This window comes from Lolium perenne, chromosome 3 (assembly GCF_019359855.2).
Source record: "Lolium perenne isolate Kyuss_39 chromosome 3, Kyuss_2.0, whole genome shotgun sequence".
In the NCBI taxonomy this organism is placed as follows: Eukaryota; Viridiplantae; Streptophyta; class Magnoliopsida; order Poales; family Poaceae; genus Lolium; species Lolium perenne.
This window is the reverse complement of record NC_067246.2, coordinates 324,367,463-324,389,575: the sequence shown is the minus strand read 5'-3', so window position 1 is coordinate 324,389,575 and position 22,113 is coordinate 324,367,463. Positions and strand designations below refer to the sequence as shown.

Below are 22,113 nucleotides of genomic sequence, written 5' to 3'. Positions count from 1 at the left end.
GGGTGTGTGGGGATGTATGGAAGCATAACCTTAAATTTAATCATACAACAAATCTTATATATACTCTCATTTGACATCACATATATTGTGCATTTATGTACAGGATTATATTGCAACGGATCAACCTATACGTACAACGCACAAACACAGATAAAAAATTATTCAGATTTCATTTCAGATTGAGATCCATACACATCAATCTAACCATGTGTACCAGTACCAGATAGTAGTACATGCGAGCGTGTGCGGTTCGCTGCCATTGATCCTGCAAAAGTAATGGGATACACCGGCGCTTTGTTGGTCGGGTTAAAGAGACCAAAGTTCCTCTCCGTCGCGTCCCCTGGCTTCTGGTTCTCGTTAAACATGGCGAACAGATACGCCTCGATTGGTCCAGGTTTCTTGGGCGTACCGTGTGCTACATGGTCAATCAGTCCTTGATTGTACGCCCTTGCGTTCCCAATCGTTGCCGCCACCCCTCCCGCCGACGGCCATCCGCTCTCAGACACGACCACCCTCACCGTCGGCGCCCCAGCCTTCTCCAGTGCGGCGTACATGGCATCCACCATAGCGTGGAAGAGGTTGTTGTACACGAGCCCATTCCCGCTGTCCTTCACCGGCCGCGCGCCGGGCTGGAACGTTGCGTACCGGAGGTCGATGTCGCCCAGGTTGCCCTTATACGCAAAGTAGGGGTACACATTGGCCAGAAGGGGTGCGCCAGTGGTGGCCAGGAGGTGCGCCACGTCGATCATATAGGACTGCGCGAACACGGCGGCGGAGGGCGGGAAGGAGTTGGCGAGCACGTCCATCCTCACCGCCGTGGACACCTTGATAGCGCCTAACCCCGCGGCACCGAGGGCGTTGTTGAGGTTCCGCATGGCGGCGATGATGCTCTGTGTGGCGCCGCCCGTGAGCTCATTGCCGACGGCGATGTACTTGATTTGGACTCCCGGGTAGTAGGGCTTGACGTTGGTTTGGACCCAGGAGGCCGCGTTGGAGCCGCTGGCGGCGAGGCGAATAACATCGTCGTTGGTGGTGCCGAGGATGAGGCCGATGCCGGTGTTGCGGAGCAAGTTGAGGGTAGGGGGCACGACGGAGTAGACGCGCATGCCCGAGATCCCGAAGGTGCGGTAGAGCTGCACCACGTCAAGCGGCGAAGGGAGGTTGCTGCCGATGATCCCGTAGCACACGCCAATGGACTGCACGCCTGCATGCACCATATAACAATTAATAAGGTGCAGTAATATCTAACATTAGTAAGTATCGTAATTAGGTGTCTACATGCATCGGTAGTACTAGTTAATACGGAGTACGAGTAGTATAAGAAAAACCGATGCTCGGTCATTAATGTAGCCGATACACATATACTCCGTTTCGTTTCGTTTCGTTTTTGCATAGCGGAGTTGAAGAGCATTAAAAAATTATAGTAAGTTACTGAAAGGCCACCCGTAGACATGCTCCGTTTCGTTTCGACAGAAGCAAGACATTATTTTATGCTCTGTTCGTCAAGAATAATGAATCTAAAAAAATTCAACGAAAAGAAACCCCATTTTACAAACAAAACAGAGATACATTACCCAACGAAAAAACTAAGCTTTACAGACTTTATACATCGCTATGCAAAAAATAATCATTCAGAACATTTTCAAAATATTTTTCCAGGAAACCTCTGCCCTCAAAATTGGCAAAATTAAACTGTGCATACATCTGAAAAAACACCGATACATCCGTACCTGCAGGGGCGGAGACGATCAAGACTCCGAAAAGCAACGCCACTGCATGCACCAGAGCAAAGTCTCGCATTCTCGGCATCCTATCCTAGGGTCCTGAACTGCTCTTTTTTGGTTTGTTAGCAATTAGACCTATTTGATCCAACCAGTGCTACATCACCAACCGGCCGGCACCCCTCTATTTATACTCATGCTCAATACGGGAAATTACGATAGAGTACACAAACACTAGTGTAGGGCGCACAGTTCGTAGGTCAAAATTGTCATTCTACCTTGATTGACTCTATCTCTTAATTAATTCCAAGTTCATCTACTACTAGTATATACTCTAAATTAATGGTGACATGGCTCTTCTACATTAATGGAACGTGGTAAATGGTTTTACTTAATTTGGCGGTCCTGGAATTAGTTTTAGAAGATTTTGCTCTGTATTTATGGTTACATATTCTATTTCGAAACATAAATGTAGTGGAAATATATTTGATACTAGTATGTGGCACCTCAAAAAATGTTCATTTGGAGACTGCCACCTCAGGACGGAAATGGATTTGAACGATGGTAAATGCTAGTACTTAATTTGGTGACCCAGGATTGGTTTTCGAAGATTTAATTTGCTATTTATCAATGGTCACATCTCCTATCAAGAAACATAAATATGTTGGAAATACATTTGATATGCGACATTCATAAAATGTCATTTAAAACTTCGGCAGAGAACTAAACATAAGAGTATAGCTTCATGCCGTGAAATTTTACAGATCTTAAAGTAATTCGTGGAGACACTAATAGATGGTTGGTTGTGCATTTATATTCTAGACGTTGCAACCTGGTGTTTCTCTGTGATTAATAGGGACAATATTTTTAACAAAATACCACGAACAATTAATGCATAATTTGAACTTCCGAATTAAATTTCTCAAACTTCCAAACTAAATCAGCTCCAATTGTAGACTCAAGGAATACTTTCTGCGTGAGGATTTTGAACTTTCTATTAGGCAATCACGTGGAAAAAATACGGATTGAGGCACACTAGTAGTGGTGGTGCATTATGACAGCCTCATCAACAACAGTTAAGTGCACCTAGGGGTGCACACAAAGCTCGAAGCTCGAGGCTCGGTTCATGCTCGACTCGGCTCGAAGGTCCGAAAAGCCAAGCCTAAACCTTCCGATCAAGGCTCGAAGTTTGACAAGCCCACTCGATGAAGCTCGCAAGCCGGCTCAAAGTCTCGATGTGATAAAAAAAATTGCCATGAACTTTGCTAATAATGTAACGTTTCACAATTATAAACAACAATTGAACGTTCATACATCCATTACTGAGTTTTAAAAAGTACCAATAACGAGAATAATAGCATACATCACAAGTTCTAAAGACGAACGTTCAATAGATAGTGTCATACGTCAAAAGAACCATCCCTCCATCGTCACGTCTCCCTCGATCGTTCAACCACAAAAGAACCACTATTGTGAACCATGTGTGCTCTACCATCTTAAATGGATAATCATGACATATCACCATTTTAGAAATTAACTTTTTAGCTTCCTTTTGACTATACTACCTAGAAGATTGCAAGACTGGAATACCGGTATCATTTGCATTAGAGGGCTGGAAGTTGAGAAGAGTTTGAGAAGCCACCTTTGCCACTGCGATCTTGTAATCTGCACATTATTTTGTGTAATGTCTTGTGAGATGTGTAGTGGTTCAGGTACCCCCTTGATTTGTTTTGTACTTAGGATAAGAACTTCTTGCATTAATTGCATTGTGCCATAATCATTGTGGCACCAGACTATGTGGTGGATGGGATCGAAACCTTCCCAAAGTGATCCCAAACTTTCGAACCTGACTAGTCACTCGGTTGAACGGAAACCTTCGGACCAACTTTCATTCCCTTTTTTCTCTTCTTCCTCTCTGAGAAGCTACACCATCATTTCCATGATCGGATATCTCAATATGACCATCGCCAAATCCTTCTTCCCCGGACATGGTATCATTATTATCATAAGAATTTTCACAAGCCGAGCCTCGAGCCGGCTCGGCTTGATTCCACCCCTAAGTGCACTTGGACACAAAAATACTATTGAGAAGGCCTTTGTTAGAATAGTGATGGCGGCGACCACATTTAGGGTGGTGCCGGTGAGACATGCATGGCCTAGTCACGTAAGGTTGGAAAAGGGATAAGTGGAGAGGAGGCTACATATCACATGGTGTTGTTTTTTACGAGAAATTTTCCACTATTCCACACCCATAGTACAAGCCAATTTATCTCAATTATAGATAAAATGTGCTTTCCTCTCAATGAACTGGATATGAGTCTTGTGCGTATTTACAATATGTCTATTTAAATTCCCAAACATATTTCAAAACAATTTTTATACATGTATAGGACGCCCGAACAACACCGATCTCCATACCCTTCTCGGCCTAGCTTATAGATGTATATAGGATGCAAGGAAGTGCTCCCTCTAGAGCTTTAGAGCCCCTCCTCCCTCCCCTGTAACCACCTCGGCTGGTTGAGCTCACAGAGGCTACAACTGGTTTGCCCTTATATTCCACCATACATGGGTCGTCCCATTTTAGCTTTCCTTCCGCATCACCTTGTGTCATCGCCTTGCTACCTCAGTTTATACCTTGATGGTGTATTCCTCGACATGAGCTTATGATCTCGCACACACGATGACGAGACATCTCTGAGATAACATGACAAGGGAGGACGTTCTAATCGACGCCACTCTCCATATGACACACTTTGCAAGAAGCAAACATGGACTCTTCTGCCTTTCTTTTTGTCACAAAATATGTAGTAAGCAAGTGGATTTTCAAGACCAAGCACAAACTAACGGCTCTATTAACAAGCATAAAGGATGTCTTGGTTCCCGAGGATTTACGCAACAATATGGCATCGATTGCATGGACACTTTCATTCTGGTTGTGAAGCTAACTACCATATGCTTGGCCTTGTCTTTCGAAGTATCTTGGAGATGGTGTCTTTGTCAAGTTGGCGTCAGTAATGTGTTCCTGCAATGTATATGTGGGGCAACCTCCATATTTTGAAGATATTGTCTTGAAGATTAGGAGATCCTTGTCCACATGTGTTAGTGTGTTAACTGATGTTAATTGGGCCAGTTTTTTTTATGACCGTAGCCCTAGTGACTTTTGCTATTTTTTCAATGTCAGCTGGGAGGGTTGCTTTGACGATCATAGCCCATGTGGACTTTTCTTACTTTTTAATGTCCCTAATCTTGTGCCACGAAGTTCGAATAAGCAAATTACGTATTGAGATCCAACATTGAAGCACAATAAGTCCTTGTCAAATGGAACGGTCGTAGTAATATGGGTACAACCTATTCTGATAGAGAACTACGTTGTGTAGAGTTTGGCAGTTTTTCCTGGAGTGGCACTTTAGGAGCTACATACTTAGATCGTAATTCAATATTTCATGCTTGCACATAACATACCAAGGTCGACTTTCACTTCGTGTCAAAGAAAAATCTCTTCGAAATCTCTAGATGTTTGTTTCATTTCTATGGAGGACTAGATTGTTGATGTGTTTACAATGCTAGTAACCAAGCAAGTCATAGACTGATATAAACACAATCTTAATCGTCTTGTGATCAGTGAAGCATATAGAATCAGTTTAGTTTAAGGATAGTTAGGATACAATTAGATGCTTAGATATTACTCCACCGATATGATCTTGTTGACATCTTACCTAACATATATTGATCTGATTAATTGACTATAAACTACTAGTTACATACAAGTACACCTAGAAATACAGGATATAGTTTCTACGCAGAGAATAAATCAAATGGTATAAATGTTTTACAAATTTTTTTTGGCATACTATGTAGAACTTATGGAGGAAAGTCGAACTAACAAAAAACGAGAACAAGATCTAGAGAATCACCTCATGGTGGCGGTGGAATCTTGGACACATAACTTCGTCACCATGCATGGTTCAAACCATGGCGCTGATAACTGCAAGTGCACAAGTTGATGTAGCTAGGTTCGAGATAAGAGTATCGGTCCCCGAAGAGACTATTGGCTATGGTCAGCAGTTTGTTCTTTGTTATAACTTATTTAAGGTTGCACAAGGATGCACATAATTCCAAGTAAAAGGTGAAAAGGATTCAATTGATTGTTTTGAACAGTAAAAGTAAAGTGTTTAATGTAATTAATGGAAAGGATAACAATGTGTTGTAAAGGTGTTTGAGACTTCAGGCTAAGGAGTTCTTAGGGAATCTTGGGGTCACTACTAATGTTTGGAGTGTTAGAGATTACAATGTTTTAGTCATTCTGTTATGCATATGTATGGGAGGAGTTCCAAATAGCACTACAAGAAAAGTTGTCATGGCCGCCAAACTGAAAGTCATGTCGTGGTTGCTGATGCACCATGCCCGACGATTTTCTCTCTCTCCGTGGTGCATGTCAAAAAAAATTCTCGTTTTTTAGTCCATCTAGCCCGACGTAAAAGTGGAAAATGTTGCATATGAGAGACTCTCTAGCATTGTTTTTTTCTCGATCGCGCCATCTCGTTCAACGTTCTCTGATCGAGCCGTTTACGATGCATGATCATGGGTCCCGCATGTCATCCTCTATGAACGGAAATTCTTCCTTTTCTTTGATTTTTTTGACCCCCTGATTTCTGGCTACTTGCCTTTTTCTTTCGGTCCCATGCCACCTAGGAAATGTTGAGACCGATGCTGCAAATGGGACCCGCATATCATCCTCTATGAATAATAAACCTTTCCTTTCTTTAGTTATTTTTGGCACCTGATATTTGGTCACTTGTTTTTCTCGATCTCGTGCCCCCTTGGAAACGTTGAGGCCACTGCTGCTAAATGGGACCCACATGTCATCCTATATGTACAATAAAAGTTTCTTTTCTTAGATTATTTTTGGCTCCTAATATTTGATCACTTACCTTTTTCTTTCGATCCCGTGCCGCCTTTGAAACGTTGAGACCGCTGCTGCAAAATGAGACTTGCATGTCATCCTCTATGTACAATAACAGTTTGTTTCTTGGATTATTTTTGGATCCTGATATTTTGTCACTTGTCTTTTTCTTTCGATCTCATGCCGCCTTTGAAACGTTGAGACCGCTGCTGCAAAATAGGATCTGCATGTCATCCTCTATGTACAATAAAAGTTCCTTTTCTTGGATTATTTTTGGCTCCTGATATTTTGTCACTTGCATTTTTCTTTCGATCTTATGCCGTGATACGTCGCAAACGTATCTATAATTTTTGATGTTCCATGCTTGTTTTACACCAATTACTATATGTTTTAAGGGACTAACCTATTAATAGTTGCAAAAGTGCACAAGTTCTTGGTTTCAACTTTGTTGTGCAGGAAATAGGCAAATATGGAAGGAAATAACTCATTATGGTGAAATCTGGAATTTCCCGGAATCTGTCCCTGCTGAATACTTTTCAAAGATCGCTTCGAAACTCTATCAAAACGACGTCCAATGGAAAAGTCGTAAACTACAAAGTTGTAGAGAATTTCAAATAGAACAATTTGGACATCTTATTCGTCCAGGATGCATCCGGCAGAGCAGAATTACTGCGGAGGTGTAGGATAACGTTGCATAGAAAACAAAAATTTTCCTACGGCGAACACGCAATCCAAGCCAAGATGCAATCTAGAAGACGGTAGCAACGAGGGGGTATCGAGTCTCACCCTTGAAGAGATTCCAAAGCCTACAAGATGAGGCTCTTGTTGCTGCGGTAGACGATCACTTGCCGCTTGCAAAAGCGCGTAGAAGATCTTGATCACGATCGGTTCCGGCGCCACGAACGGGCAGCACCTCCGTACTCGGTCACACGTTCGGTTGTTGATGAAGACGACGTCCACCTCCCCGTTCCAGCGGGCAGCGGAAGTAGTAGCTCCTCTTGAATCCGACAGCACGACGGCGTGGTGTCGGTGGCGGTGTAGAAGTCCGGCGGAGCTTCGCTAAGCTACGCGGGCAATATGGAGTGGAGGAGCTTGGCTAGGGTTTGGGAGGGGTGGCCGGCCACTCTATGGGGGGCGGCCAGCTTGTGGTCTTGGGGTGGCCGGCCCCCTCCCTTGGCCCCTCATTATATAGGTGGATCCCAAGTGTTGGTGTCCAAGTCTTCGAATAAGACCCGAAACCAAAACCTTCCATAGGAGGGGGAAACCTAGCCCAACTAGGACTCCCACCCAAAGGTGGGATTCCCACCTCCCATGTGGGGGGTGGCCGGCCCCCTATGGTGGAGTCCACTTGGGACTCCACCCCATCTAGGGCTGGCCGGCCATGGTGGTGGAGTCCCATGTGGACTCCACCTTCCTTGGTGGTTTCTTCCGGACTTTTCTAGAACCTTCTAGAACCTTCCATAGAACCTTCCGTGACATTTTATTTCACATAAAATGACATCCTATATATGAATCTTATTCTCCGGACCATTCCGGAACTCCTCGTGATGTCCGGGATCTCATCCGGGACTCCGAACAAATATTCGAACTCCATTCCATATTTCAAGTGCTACCATTTCAACATCCAACTTTAAGTGTGTCACCCTACGGTTCGAGAACTATGCGGACATGGTTGAGTACTCACTCCGACCAATAACCAATAGCGGGATCATGAGATCCATAATGGCTCCCACATATTCAACGATGACTTTAGTGATCGAATGAACCATACACATATATTACCAATTCCCTTTGTCTCGCGATATTTTACTTGTCCGAGGTTCGATCTTCGGTATCACTCTATACCTTGTTCAACCTCGTCTCCTGACAAGTACTCTTTACTCGTACCGTGGTATGTGGTCTCTTATGAACTCATTCATATGCTTGCAAGACATTAGACGACATTCCACCGAGAGGGCCCGTAGTATATCTATCCGTCATCGGGATGGACAAATCCCACCGTTGATCCATATGCCTCAACTCATACTTTCCGGATACTTAATCCCACCTTTATAGCCACCCATTTACGCAAAGTGGTGTTTGGTGTAATCAAAGTACCTTTCCGGTATAAGTGATTTACATGATCTCATGGTCATAAGGACTAGGTAACTATGTATCGAAAGCTTATAGCAAATAACTTAATGACGAGATCTTATGCTACGCTTAATTGGGTGTGTCCATTATATCATTCACACAATGACATAACCTTGTTATTAATAACATCCAATGTTCATGATTATGAAACTAATCATCCATTAATCAACAAGCTAGTTTAAGAGGCATACTAGGGACTTCTTGTTTGTCTACATATCACACATGTACTAATGTTTCGGTTAATACAATTCTAGCATGATATATAAACATTTATCATAAACATAAAGATATAAATAATAACCACTTTATTATTGCCTCTAGGGCATATCTCCTTCAGTCTCCCACTTGCACTAGAGTCAATAATCTAGATTACATTGTAATATACCTAACACCCATGGCATTCTGGTGTTGGTCATGCTTTGCCCTAGGGAGAGCTTTAGTCAACGGATCTGCTACATTCAGATCAGTGTGTACTTTGCAAATCTTTACTTCTCCATCTTCGATGTACTCGCGAATCGAGTGGTAACGCAGCTTGATATGCTTCAGCCTCTTGTGTGACCTTGGCTCTTGTGCATTGGCGATGGCACCCATGTTATCACAGTAAATGATTAATGGGTCCAATGCACTAGGAACCACACCGAGCTCTACAATGAACCTCTTCATCCATACCGCTTCTGATGAAGCCTCTGAAGCCGCTATGTACTCTGATTCTGTTGAAGACTTCGCCACCGTGCACTGCTTCGAGCTTGCCCAGCTTATCGCAGCACCATGCAATATAAACACTTACCCAGATTGTGACTTAGAGTCATCAGGATCAGTGTTCCAACTTGCATCGGTGTAACCGTTTACAACGAGCTCTTGGTCACCTCCATAACAAAGAAACATATCCTTAGTTTTTTTCAAGTACTTCAGGATATTCTTGACCGCTGTCCAGTGTTCCATTCCTGGATCACTTTGATATCTGCTAGTCAAACTAACAGCATGTGCTATATCCGGTCTAGTACATAGCATGGCATACATGATAGATCCTACTACCGAGGCATAGGGGATGTTACTCATCCTTTCTCTTTCTTCTGCCGTAGCCGGTCCTTGAGTTTTACTCAATACCTTGCCTGGTAACATAGGTAAGAACCCTTTCTTACTTTCGTCCATTCTAAACTTCTTTAGAATCTTGTCCAGATATGTACTCTGTGATAGCCCTATTAGGCGTCTTGATCTATCTCTATAAATCTTGATGCCTAATATATACGATGCTTCACCAAGGTCTTTCATTGAAAAACTATTATTCAAATAACCCTTAACATCGCTTAATAGTTCTATATCATTCCCGATCAATAATATGTCATCTACATATAATATCAGGAATGCTACGTAGCTCCCACTCACTTTCTTGTAAATACAGCCTCTCCATGACACCGTATAAACCCGAAGTCTTTGATCACCTTATCAAAGCGTCGGTTCCAACTTCTTGATGCTTGCTTCAGTCCATAGATTGAACGCTGAAGTTTGCATACTTTGTCAGCATTTTTAGGATCGACAAAACCTTTGGGTTGTACCATATACAACTCTTCCTCAATGTCTCCATTAAGGAACGCCGTTTTGACATCCATCTGCCAAATCTCATAATCGAAAAATGTAGCTATTGCTAACAAAATCCTCACAGATTTTAGCTTCGCTACAGGTGAGAAAGTCTCATCGTAGTCAACTCCTTGAATTTGTCGGAAACCCTTTGCGACAAGTCGAGCTTTATAGACAGTAATATTACCATCAGCATCTGTTTTTCTCTTGAAGATCCATTTATTCTCGACAGCCTTTCGGCTATCAGGTAAGTCTACCAAAGTCCATACTTTGTTATCATACATGGATCCCATTTCGGATTTCATGGCTTCTTGCCATTTGTTGGAATCTGGGCTCATCATCGCTTCTTCATACGTCGCAGGGTCCTCATCATTGTTATCTACAATCATGACATTTAGACAAGCATCATACCAATCAGGAGTGGCACGTTCCCTTGTCGATCTGCGAGGTTCAGTAGTTTCCTCGTTCGAAGTTTCATGATCATTATCATTAGCTTCCTCTGTTGCCGGTGTAGGCGGTACAGGTACAACTTCCGCATCGCGCTACTCTGATCAACGAGTATAGATTCATCAATCTCATCGAGTTCTACTTTTCTTCCAAATACTTCTTTAGTGAGAAATTCTTTCTCAAGAAAGGTTCCGTTCTTAGCAACAAAGATTTTGCCTTCGGATTTGTGATAGAAAGTGTACCCTATAGTTTCCTTAGGGTATCCTATGAAGACGCATTTCTCCGCTTTGGGTTCTAGCTTGTCCGGTTGTAACTTCTTTACATAGGCTTCGCAACCCCAAACTTTCAGGAACGACAGCTTAGGTTTCTTATTAAACCATAATTCATACGGTGTCGTTTCTACGGATTTTGATGGTGCTCTATTTAAAGTGAATGCGGCTGTCTCTAATGCATAACTCCAAAATGATAACGGCAAATCAGTAAGAGACATCATACTACGAACCATATCTAAGAGAGTTCGATTACGACGTTCGGACACACCATTTCGTTGTGGTGTTCCCGGCGGTGTCAATTGTGAAAGTATTCCGCATTTCTTTAAATGCATGCCAAATTCATAACTCAGATATTCACCTCCACGATCAGATCGTAGAAATTTGATCTTCTTGTTACGTTGATTTTCTACTTCACTTTGAAATTCCTTAAACTTCTCGAAAGTTTCGGATTTATGTTTCATGAAATAGATATACCCATATCTACTCAGATCATCTGTGAAGGTTAGAACATAACGATAACCACCGCGCGATGCTACACTCATTGGTCCACATACATCGGTATGTATGATTTCCAATAAGTCAGTAGCTCGCTCCATCATACCAGAAAATGGAGTCTTTGTCATTTTTCCCATTAGACATGCTTCGCATCTATCAAGTGACTCAAAGTCAAGTGATTCAAGTAATCCATCATTATGGAGTTTCTTCATGCGTTTCACTCCAATATGACCAAGACGACAGTGCCACATATAAGTAGAATTATCATTAAGTTTAATTCGCTTAGCATCAATGTTATGTATATGCGTATCACTACTATCGAGATCTAATAGAAATAAGCCATTCTTTTGTGGTGCTCGACCATAAAAGATATTATTCATAAAAATAGAACAACCATTATTCTCAGACTTGAATGAATAACCGTCTTGCATTAAACAAGATCCAGATATAATGTTCATGCTCAACGCAGGTACAAAATAGCAATTATTTAGGCTTAAAACTAATCCCGAAGGTAGATGTAGAGGAAGTGTGCCGACAGCGATCACATCGACTTTGGATCCATTTCCAACGCGCATCGTCACTTCATCTTTCAGTAGTCTTCGTTTATTCTTTAGTTCCTGTTTCGAGTTACAAATATGAGCAACCGAACCAGTATCAAATACCCAGTACTAGAACGAGAACCGGTGAGATAAACATCTATAACATGTATATCGTATATACCTTCTTTCTTCTTCTTGACAAGGCCGCTCTTCAGATCAGCCGGATACTTGGAGCAATTACGCTTCCGGTGTCCCTTCTCCTTGCGATAATAGCACTCAAGCATCGTGCTTAGGGCCGTTCTTAGGTTTCAAAGGAGGCGTGGCAGCTTTCTTGCCACCCTTCTTGAATTTTCCCTTAGACTTGCCCTGTTTCTTGAAACTGGTGGTCTTGTTGACCATCAACACTTGGTGCTCTTTCTTGATCTCAATCTCAGCAGCTTTTAGCATGCCAAAGAGTTCAGGTAACTCCTTGTTCATGTTCTGCATATTGTAGTTCATCACAAAGTTCTTGTAACTTGGTGGAAGTGATTGAAGGACACGATTAATCCCCAGTCTGTTAGGAATCACTATTCCCAAGTCATCGAGTTTCTTCGCATGCCCGGTCATGGCGAGCATGTGCTCACTAACGGAGCTGCCTTCTTCCATCATACAATGAAGAAATGTTTCGATGCTTCATAGCATTCCATCGCCGCATGAGTCTCGAATATAGCTTTCAGCTCATTCATCAACTCATGAGGATCATGGTGCTCAAAATGTTTTTGAAGATCGGATTCCAGATCGCACAGATGGCACACTGAACTTGAGAGTACCGAGTTTTCCGAGTTGCGTAAACAGCTTTTACTTCATCGGATTCATCTTCTGCAGGAGGGTCACCTAGCGGTGCATCAAGCACAAATTGCAGATTTCCGCCAGAGAGGAAGATCCTCACATGACGGAACCAGTCGGTGAAGTTGCTACCGTTGCTCTTAAGTTTCTCTTTCTCTAGGAACTGATTAAAATTGATTGGGGACGCCATCTCTACAACATATATTTGCAATAGTTTAGACTAAGTTTATGACAAATTGAGTTCAAATTTTAATTCAACATAATTAAAACCCTAGGTGAACTCCCACTCAAAACAATATCCCTCGCATTGTCTTAGTGATCACACGAACCAAATCCACCGCACCTTTGTCCGATCATCACGAGACAAGGTGTGATTTCAATGGCGAACACTCAAAGTGTTCATCATATCAACCATATGATTCATGCTCTACCTTTCGGTATCACGTGTTCCGAGACCATGTCTGTACATGCTAGGCTCGTCAAGGCCACCTTAGTATCCGCATGTGCAAAACTGTCTTGCACCCGTTGTATGCACTTTTTGATTCTATCACACCCGATCATCACGAGATGCTTCGAAACGACAAGTCTTGGCAACGGTGCTACTAAGGATGAACACTTTATTATCTTGAGATTTTAGTGAGGGATCATCTTACAATACTACCGTCGCGATCTAAGCAAAATAAGATGCATAAAAGGATTAACATCACATGCAGTTCATATGTGATATGATATGGCCCTTTTGTCTTTGCGCCTTTGATCTTCATCTCCAAAGCACGGACATGATCTCCATCATCTTCGGGCATGATCTCCATCATCGTCGGCGTAGCACCAAGGTCAATGGCGCCGTCTTCATGATTGTCCTCCATGTAGCAACTATTACAACTACTTTGAAATACTACTCAACATGAAATATAAAGACAACCATAAGGCTCCTGCCGGTTGCCACAATACAATAATGATCATCTCATACATATTCATCATCACATTATGGCCATATCACATCACCAAACCCTGCAAAAACAAGTTAGACGTCTCTAATTTGGTTTGCATATTTTACGTGGTTTAGGGTTTTCGAGAGAGATCTAATCTACCTACGAACATGAACCACAACGTTGATACTAATGTTTTCAATAGAAGAGTAAATTGAATCTTTACTATAGTAGGAGAGACAGACACCCGCAAAGCCTCTTATGCAATACAAGTTGCATGTCGAACGAGGAACAAGTCTCATGAACGCGGTCATGTAAAGTTAGTCCGAGCCGCTTCATCCCACTATGCCATAAAGATGCAAAGTACTCAAACTAAAGATAACAAGAGCATCAACGCCCACAAACCATTGTGTTCTACTCGTGCAACCATCTATGCATAGACACGGCTCTGATACCACTGTAGGATAACGTTGCATAGAAAACAAAAATTTTCCTACGGCGAACACGCAATCCAAACCAAGATGCAATCTAGAAGACGGTAGCAACGAGGGGGTATCGAGTCTCACCCTTGAAGAGATTCCAAAGCCTACAAGATGAGGCTCTTGTTGCTGCGGTAGACGATCACTTGCCGCTTGCAAAAGCGCGTAGAAGATCTTGATCACGATCGGTTCCGGCGCCACGAACGGGCAGCACCTCCGTACTCGGTCACACGTTCGGTTGTTGATGAAGACGACGTCCACCTCCCCGTTCCAGCGGGCAGCGGAAGTAGTAGCTCCTCTTGAATCCGACAGCACGACGGCGTGGTGTCGGTGGCGGTGTAGAAGTCCGGCGGAGCTTCGCTAAGCTACGCGGGCAATATGGAGTGGAGGAGCTTGGCTAGGGTTTGGGAGGGGTGGCCGGCCACTCTATGGGGGGCGGCCAGCTTGTGGTCTTGGGGTGGCCGGCCCCCTCCCTTGGCCCCTCATTATATAGGTGGATCCCAAGTGTTGGTTTCCACGTCATCGAATAAGACCCGAAACCACAACCTTCCATAGGAGTGGGAAAACTAGCCCAACTAGGACTCCCACCCAAAGGTGGGATTCCCACCTCCCATGTGGGGGGTGGCCGGCCCCCTATGGTGGAGTCCACTTGGGACTCCACCCCATCTAGGGCTGGCCGGCCATGGTGGTGGAGTCCCATGTGGACTCCACCTTCCTTGGTGGTTTCTTCCGGACTTTTCTAGAACCTTCTAGAACCTTCCATAGAACCTTCCGTGACATTTTATTTCACATAAAGTGACATCCTATATATGAATCTTATTCTCCGGACCATTCCGGAACTCCTCGTGATGTCCGGGATCTCATCCGGGACTCCGAACAAATATTCGAACTCCATTCCATATTTCAAGTGCTACCATTTCAACATCCAACTTTAAGTGTGTCACCCTACGGTTCGAGAACTATGCGGACATGGTTGAGTACTCACTCCGACCAATAACCAATAGCGGGATCTGGAGATCCATAATGGCTCCCACATATTCAACGATGACTTTAGTGATCGAATGAACCATACACATATATTACCAATTCCCTTTGTCTCGCGATATTTTACTTGTCCGAGGTTCGATCTTCGGTATCACTCTATACCTTGTTCAACCTCGTCTCCTGACAAGTACTCTTTACTCGTACCGTGGTATGTGGTCTCTTATGAACTCATTCATATGCTTGCAAGACATTAGACGACATTCCACCGAGAGGGCCCAGAGTATATCTATCCGTCATCGGGATGGACAAATCCCACTGTTGATCCATATGCCTCAACTCATACTTTCCGGATATTTAATCCCACCTTTATAGCCACCCATTTACGCAGTGGTGTTTGGTGTAATCAAAGTACCTTTCCGGTATAAGTGATTTACATGATCTCATGGTCATAAGGACTAGGTAACTATGTATCGAAAGCTTATAGCAAATAACTTAATGACGAGATCTTATGCTACGCTTAATTGGGTGTGTCCATTATATCATTCACACAATGACATAACCTTGTTATTAATAACATCCAATGTTCATGATTATGAAACTAATCATCCATTAATCAACAAGCTAGTTTAAGAGGCATACTAGGGACTTCTTGTTTGTCTACATATCACACATGTACTAATGTTTCGGTTAATACAATTCTAGCATGATATATAAACATTTATCATAAACATAAAGATATAAATAATAACCACTTTATTATTGCCTCTAGGGCATATCTCCTTCAGGAGGTTCGTGCAGTCTCGGGACTCCGAAAGTTGGTGATGTATTTGACACAAACTCTTTCCATACCTGGATATTTCGCCCCAGCTACGAGTTGTGAGGCTCATGAAGGACAGAGAGGAGTCCTAGGAAGGTTCTAGAGGTGCACAAGAGCCTTCAGATCAAAGGGGCATCCATCCCATGGCCTAGATTGCATCTCCAACACTATATATTGATGGGAAACCCTATTTTTGGAGGCCCCCAAGCATTGTCACGAAAATCCTCCCAGCCAGGGAGGGGGAAACACTCATCTACACCAGCACCAACTCAAGGAAGAAGAAGGCTATGGGGTGGCGCTCCCCCATGATGCCGGCGGCGGGGAAGGAGTCCTCCGCGCCGCCGCCGCCGCCGCCCACGCCTCCGCCTCCCGGCGCTCCTCGCTGAGCCCTCCAACGTCTTCACCGCCATCTCCATCACCAACTCCTCATTGTATTCAGTGGTCCATCCTCTCACAAACATCTGTACCACCCTATGTAAACATGGTTTTTGATGCTATAAGTTATAATCCTATGATCTATGTCATGTTGCCATAGTTTATTTGTTCTTTGATTGATTGGTTGTTTCTCTTTGGTTCATTAGAGTTGTATGTTGATATGTTACCGTCCTTGGTGCCCATTATATTTGTGCGCGTATGGATCAAGCACCATAGGGTTGGTAGTACTTGTATACTAGAAGGGGGAAGTTCTGCCGGAGTGACAGAAACCTAAGGACGCGAACCGGATAGTTGCATGTATGCGAGTAAGAGGACCATTTATTTAAGGCTATGGTTGGGGAAACCTTAATGCTTGCTAGTATTTACGGATGTTTGCTAGTAAGCCAATCATATAGTACTTGTAATCCCGGAGGGAGAGCATGTATATTTAGCCTCTCCTACATAGAAAGCTGCATCGAAGACATTGAACCCAAGATCTTCACTAATCGATTTTGGACAAAGACACCACAATTACCACAGCATTTCCACACTCATGGTACTGTTAGTTTAGTTTGTTTTATTGCTGCAGCACTAACATTTATTCCGTGTATTTTATTGTTCTGCAAAGTCACCTCTCATACCCGTTATCGCTCTAGTTTTATTTCCTAGATATTGCAAACGCTTAGTGTGCGTAGAGTTGTATCAGTGGTTGATAGAACTTGAGAGAATATTTATCCTACCTTTAGCTCCTTGTTGGGTTCGACACTCTTACTTATCGAAAAGGCTACACGCGATCCCCTATACTTGTGGGTTATCAAGACCTTTTCTGGCGCCGTTGCCGGGGAGCCATAGCGTAGGTGAATATTTTCGTGTGCACTTATTTGCTTTATCTCTAAGTAGTTTTACTTCCTGTACCTAGTTGTTCTCTATCTCTTGTATGGATAGGGAATGCGAATTACAAAAAAAATTAGTTGTACTTCTTATATAAAAAATAAAAAAATGTTTTCAGAAAAGAAAAGTGATTGGAGAGATGAGTAATGGTGAAGTGGGGGTCGACCTTGAACACTTGTGTTCATGCATGCGAAACCAAAACAGTTCTTTCCATGGAAGATTTTCATTAAAAACTTGTAAATAGTGTATATAGTGTACATATCCCGCTATAAATAGAATGTATAGATAACCCCTGGTTTGTTATGCAAGTTTGTCACAATGCTGCCTAGAAAAAAGATTTCCTGTAATCCACTGTAGAAAATTTTAAAAATCACCAGAACGTGATCTTGATCTGAAATTTCTTGAGTGCATAGTAGTGCTTTCTATCTAACTTTCGTTAGTTCTGACTTTTCTGATTTGAGGTACGTAGACAGATCTAATAATTCAATCTTTACGAACTGATTCTGTTGAGACAGATTTCCTGTGCTGTGCTGCAAAAATTCGTGAAAAATCTCAGTATGGCATTTTGATCTGAAATTTTTTGTGCATAGACCTGAGGTTATTGTTAAGCTTCATGCACTAGCCACTTGAACCAAAAGTCCGAACTGATGGAAAGGGCTAGGCAATCCACATATACACTTCACAACACCCCCACTCACGTGTGACGGGAGAAGAGAAAGTCAACACGTGAAAGAAGAAGAGCACACCGAAACAGCGGTGGCTATAGAGGGGGCAACAACAATTTTTAGGCTTAATTGTGAAAACCATGTGAAAGCCAGGATTTGAACTGGAGACCTGGGGCTCTGATACCATGTTAAGCTTCATGCACTAGCCACTTGAACCAAAAGCCCGAACTGATGGAAAGGGCTAGGCAATCCACATATACACTTCACAACAGTTACGATCTGTCTTTCATTAATCATGAGTTTTTCGTTTTGAGCTACGTAACTATCTCATTGAGTGACATCTTTACAGAGTGTTCGGTTTTGACAGATTTCTATTCTCTTTGTTTAAATATTGTACTTAGGATTCAAAAGTTTCCTTCGTTTTCGACGTACGATTGAAATAATAAGAAACCTTAGTATTACAGTGGCTAAATATTTTATAGATTTTATAGAAATTAGGGATACTTGAACACTTGTGGATTTTATTTAATGAGTACTAACCTACTAATGAGTTTTGTGAAGCTTTATGTGGATGCAGTTTTTAAGTTCCAATCAATATGGTGATATGAGATGACTAAGAGGATGCAAGAGCTCAAGCTTGGGGATGTGTAGATGGATCCCAAGATAATATTCAAGAAGATGCAAATATCTAAGCTTGGGGATGCCCAAGGCATCCCCCTATTCATCAACCAACATGAGGTTGTCTCCTTCAAACTCAATATTACCCATCCACATGTAAGCATTGTATATAGTTGCTTTTATTATCTTTGGTTTATCCTATTTAGTTTTATTAGGTTCTTTATTTGGTTCTTGTTTCTTTGTAAGTTTCACTTATAATTGGAAAACAACAAAAAAAGGGTTTGAGAGCTCCATCAAATAATCATGCCCATCTTAAATGGCTATAAAGAAAGAGCTTTATGGGAGACAACCCAATATGTTTATATTTCTGTTATTTACTGCTTTGTTGAGTCTTGGAAGTCATTACTACTGTAATGATCTCTCCTTATCATGTTTTTTTTGTTTTTGTGCCAAGAATTGCCTCTAATGGTAAGAAAGTGGTATTTGGGAGATTTGCAATCTTGTTTACTATTTCTGGTTCGTCACGAGAAAAATCGCCAAAAATCACCAGAACGTAAGTTTGAGCTGCCAATTTACAAGCATCTTCCCCAGGTATTTATCTAACTTTCATTAGTTCAGAGTTTTTCGAGTTACGCAGCATAACTATTTTTAAAAAATCACTTTTTACAAACTGTTCTGTTTTGATAGATTCTTGCACTGTTTTGCATTTGCATCTTTTTGCCCACCTTTTTGAGTTATCTTGATCAAAGAACCTTATTGAAGTTGTGCTACAGTAGCTAATGCTTATTAAAATGCTTTTCATATGTCATACTGAACTTTGTAGATTTGATTAATATTATCATTGCACTATAATGAGATTTGTGATGAGTTTTGTATGAAGGAAGTTTTCAAGTATAGGAAAGAAGAATAATGAGATGAGATGAAGAATGGACAAAAGCTCAAGCTTGGGGATGCCCATGTCACCCCAAGATATATTCAAGAAGTACAAGCGTCAAAGCTTGGGGATGCCCAAGTCATCCCTTTCTTCATCAATAAAAATATCAGGTCCTGTTTCTGTTCACTATATTTTTATTGCTTCATATACTATGAGTTATTCTTGGAGCGTCTTTATTTTCTGTTGTGCATTTTATTTTCAATAAAGTGGGCACCATCATACCATGTTTGTTTGGGAGAGAGACACGCTCCGTTTTAATTGTATGAACGCTCTAATTTTCACTCTTATTATTCAACGAGCATTTTATTTTTGCTAGTACTGCGTTTAGCTCTGGTTTTTCACTCCTATTTTGTTCAGAGCTTGTTAGTATGCTTCAGTTATATATGATTATCTCTCTGATTTTTAATGAATATTATAAATGAGAGTTGTTTCAAATAAGTTGATTGGTGTTGGATACGAGTAAAAAGGTTTCATATTAATAGTGATGCAAATGGAAGATCTCCTCTGATGTTTCAATTGGGTTGAATTGATCATTTAGTTTAGACTTTTAATATCACCATATGCTTTAATTAATAAGTTTTGTCGCTATGCATGATTATGACCATTATTGCTCTCTTAGTTGATCGCTATATTTCTTTTTGCTAGCCTTCATTCTGTACTGAGTATGATCTCTACTCGTGCATCCAACCACCAAAAACCAAAATATGCCAAAAGTGTCCACCATACATATCTATATGTGGTATTTCACCGCCACTCCAAGTAAATTTACATGTGCTACCTTTAAAATCTTCAAAATAATTCCTTGTTTTTGCAATAAATAGCTCATGGGAAAGTATCCTAAAAACTATTGTGGTAATGAATATGTCACTTATGTATGTTAGTTCTTATAAGTTGCTTGTTGAGCGGTAACCATGTTTCTAGGGACGCCATCAACCTGTTACACCTTTGTTGAATATCATGTGAGTTGCTATGCATGTTCGTCTTGTCTGAAGTAAGGGAGATTTCTCATGATTAAATGGTTTGAGTATGCATATTATTAGAGAAGAACATTGGGCCGCCAACCAAAGCCATGTATCATGGTGGAAGTTTCAATTTGGACATTAATCCTCAAATCTCTTATGAGAATATTATCTGTTGTTGAAAGCTTTAAGCTTAAAGAGGAATCCATTTGTCTATTGTCCATGGTGTCCCGGTATGGATGTCTAAGTTGAGAATAATCAAAAGCGAGAAATCCAATGCGAACTTTCTCCTTAGACCTTTGTACAGGTGGCATGGAGGTACCCCTTTGTGAAACTTGGTTGAAACATATGTAATGCGATGATAATCCATGAAAATTCGAGCTAATTAGGACAAGGTGCGGGCACTATTAGTATTCGATGCATGAGGCTTGCAACTTATAGGAAGTTTTATACATAACCTATATTACTTATTGCTACCGTTGACACAATTGCCTCTCTTAAAATTTTATATCTCTATGTTTTCAAAATAAAAATCTCTAGAACATGTTTAATCTCTGCTTCCCTCTGCGAAGGGCCATTCTTTTACTTTTATGTTAAGTCTTCATCTTCTAAGTTATATGCACCGTCTTATGAGAGCATAGTTGTCATTCTTAGTTCTATGTGCATGGTCCCAAAATTATTATTGATTGAATCATGAATGTGTTATTAATTGTTCTTAAATTATTTGTATCTAGTCATCCTTTGAACTTTGAAGGTGCATGTCACCTCAAAAATTATTCTTTTTATCACTTACCTACTCGAGGACGAGCAGGAGTTAAGTTTGGGGATGTTGATACGTCGCAAACGTATCTATAATTTTTGATGTTCCATGCTTGTTTTACACCAATTACTATATGTTTTAAGGAACTAATAACCTATTAATAGTTGCAAAAGTGCACAAGTTCTTGTTTTAACTTTGTTGTGCAGGAAAATAGGCAAATATGGAAGGAAATAGCTCATTATGGTGAAATCTGGAATTTCCCGGAATCTGTCCCTGCTGAACACTTTTCAAAGATCGCTTCGAAACTCCATCAAAACGACGTCCAATGGAAAAGTCGTAAACTACGAAGTTGTAGAGAATTTCAAACCGAACAATTTGGGCATCTTATTCGTCCAGAAAGGACGACTGATGCATCCGGCAGAGCAGAATTACTGCGGAGGTTCATGCAGTCTCGGGACTCCGAAAGTTGGAACTCTTTCCATACCTGAATATTTCGGCCCAGCCACGAGTTGTGAGGCTCATGAAGGACAGAGGAGAGTCCTAGGAAGGTTCTAGAGGTGCCCAAGAGCCCTTGGATCAAAGGGGCATCCATCCCATGGCCTAGATTGCATCTCCAACACTATATATTGATGGGAACCCTATTTTTAGAGGCCCCCAAGCATTGTCACGAATATCCTCCTCCTTGGAAGCAACCAAGGAGGGCGAAACACTCATCTACACCAGCACCAACTCAAGGAAGAAGAAGGCTAA

General features: G+C 41.7%; 1 protein-coding gene across 1 annotated transcript; it reads right to left on the bottom strand.

Moving 5' to 3' along the window:
• Window positions 1-200: 200 nt before the first annotated feature.
• LOC127340379 (glucan endo-1,3-beta-glucosidase GIV-like) lies at window positions 201-1,860 on the bottom strand. The gene is made up of 2 exons (XM_051366139.2): window positions 1,731-1,860; window positions 201-1,204 (listed from the first exon to the last, which is right to left on the bottom strand). The coding sequence occupies exons 1-2, from the start codon at window positions 1,807-1,809 to the stop codon at window positions 201-203; spliced, it is 1,083 nt and encodes a 360-aa protein (XP_051222099.1). The 5' UTR covers window positions 1,810-1,860.
• Between the last annotated feature and the right edge of the window lie 20,253 nt (window positions 1,861-22,113).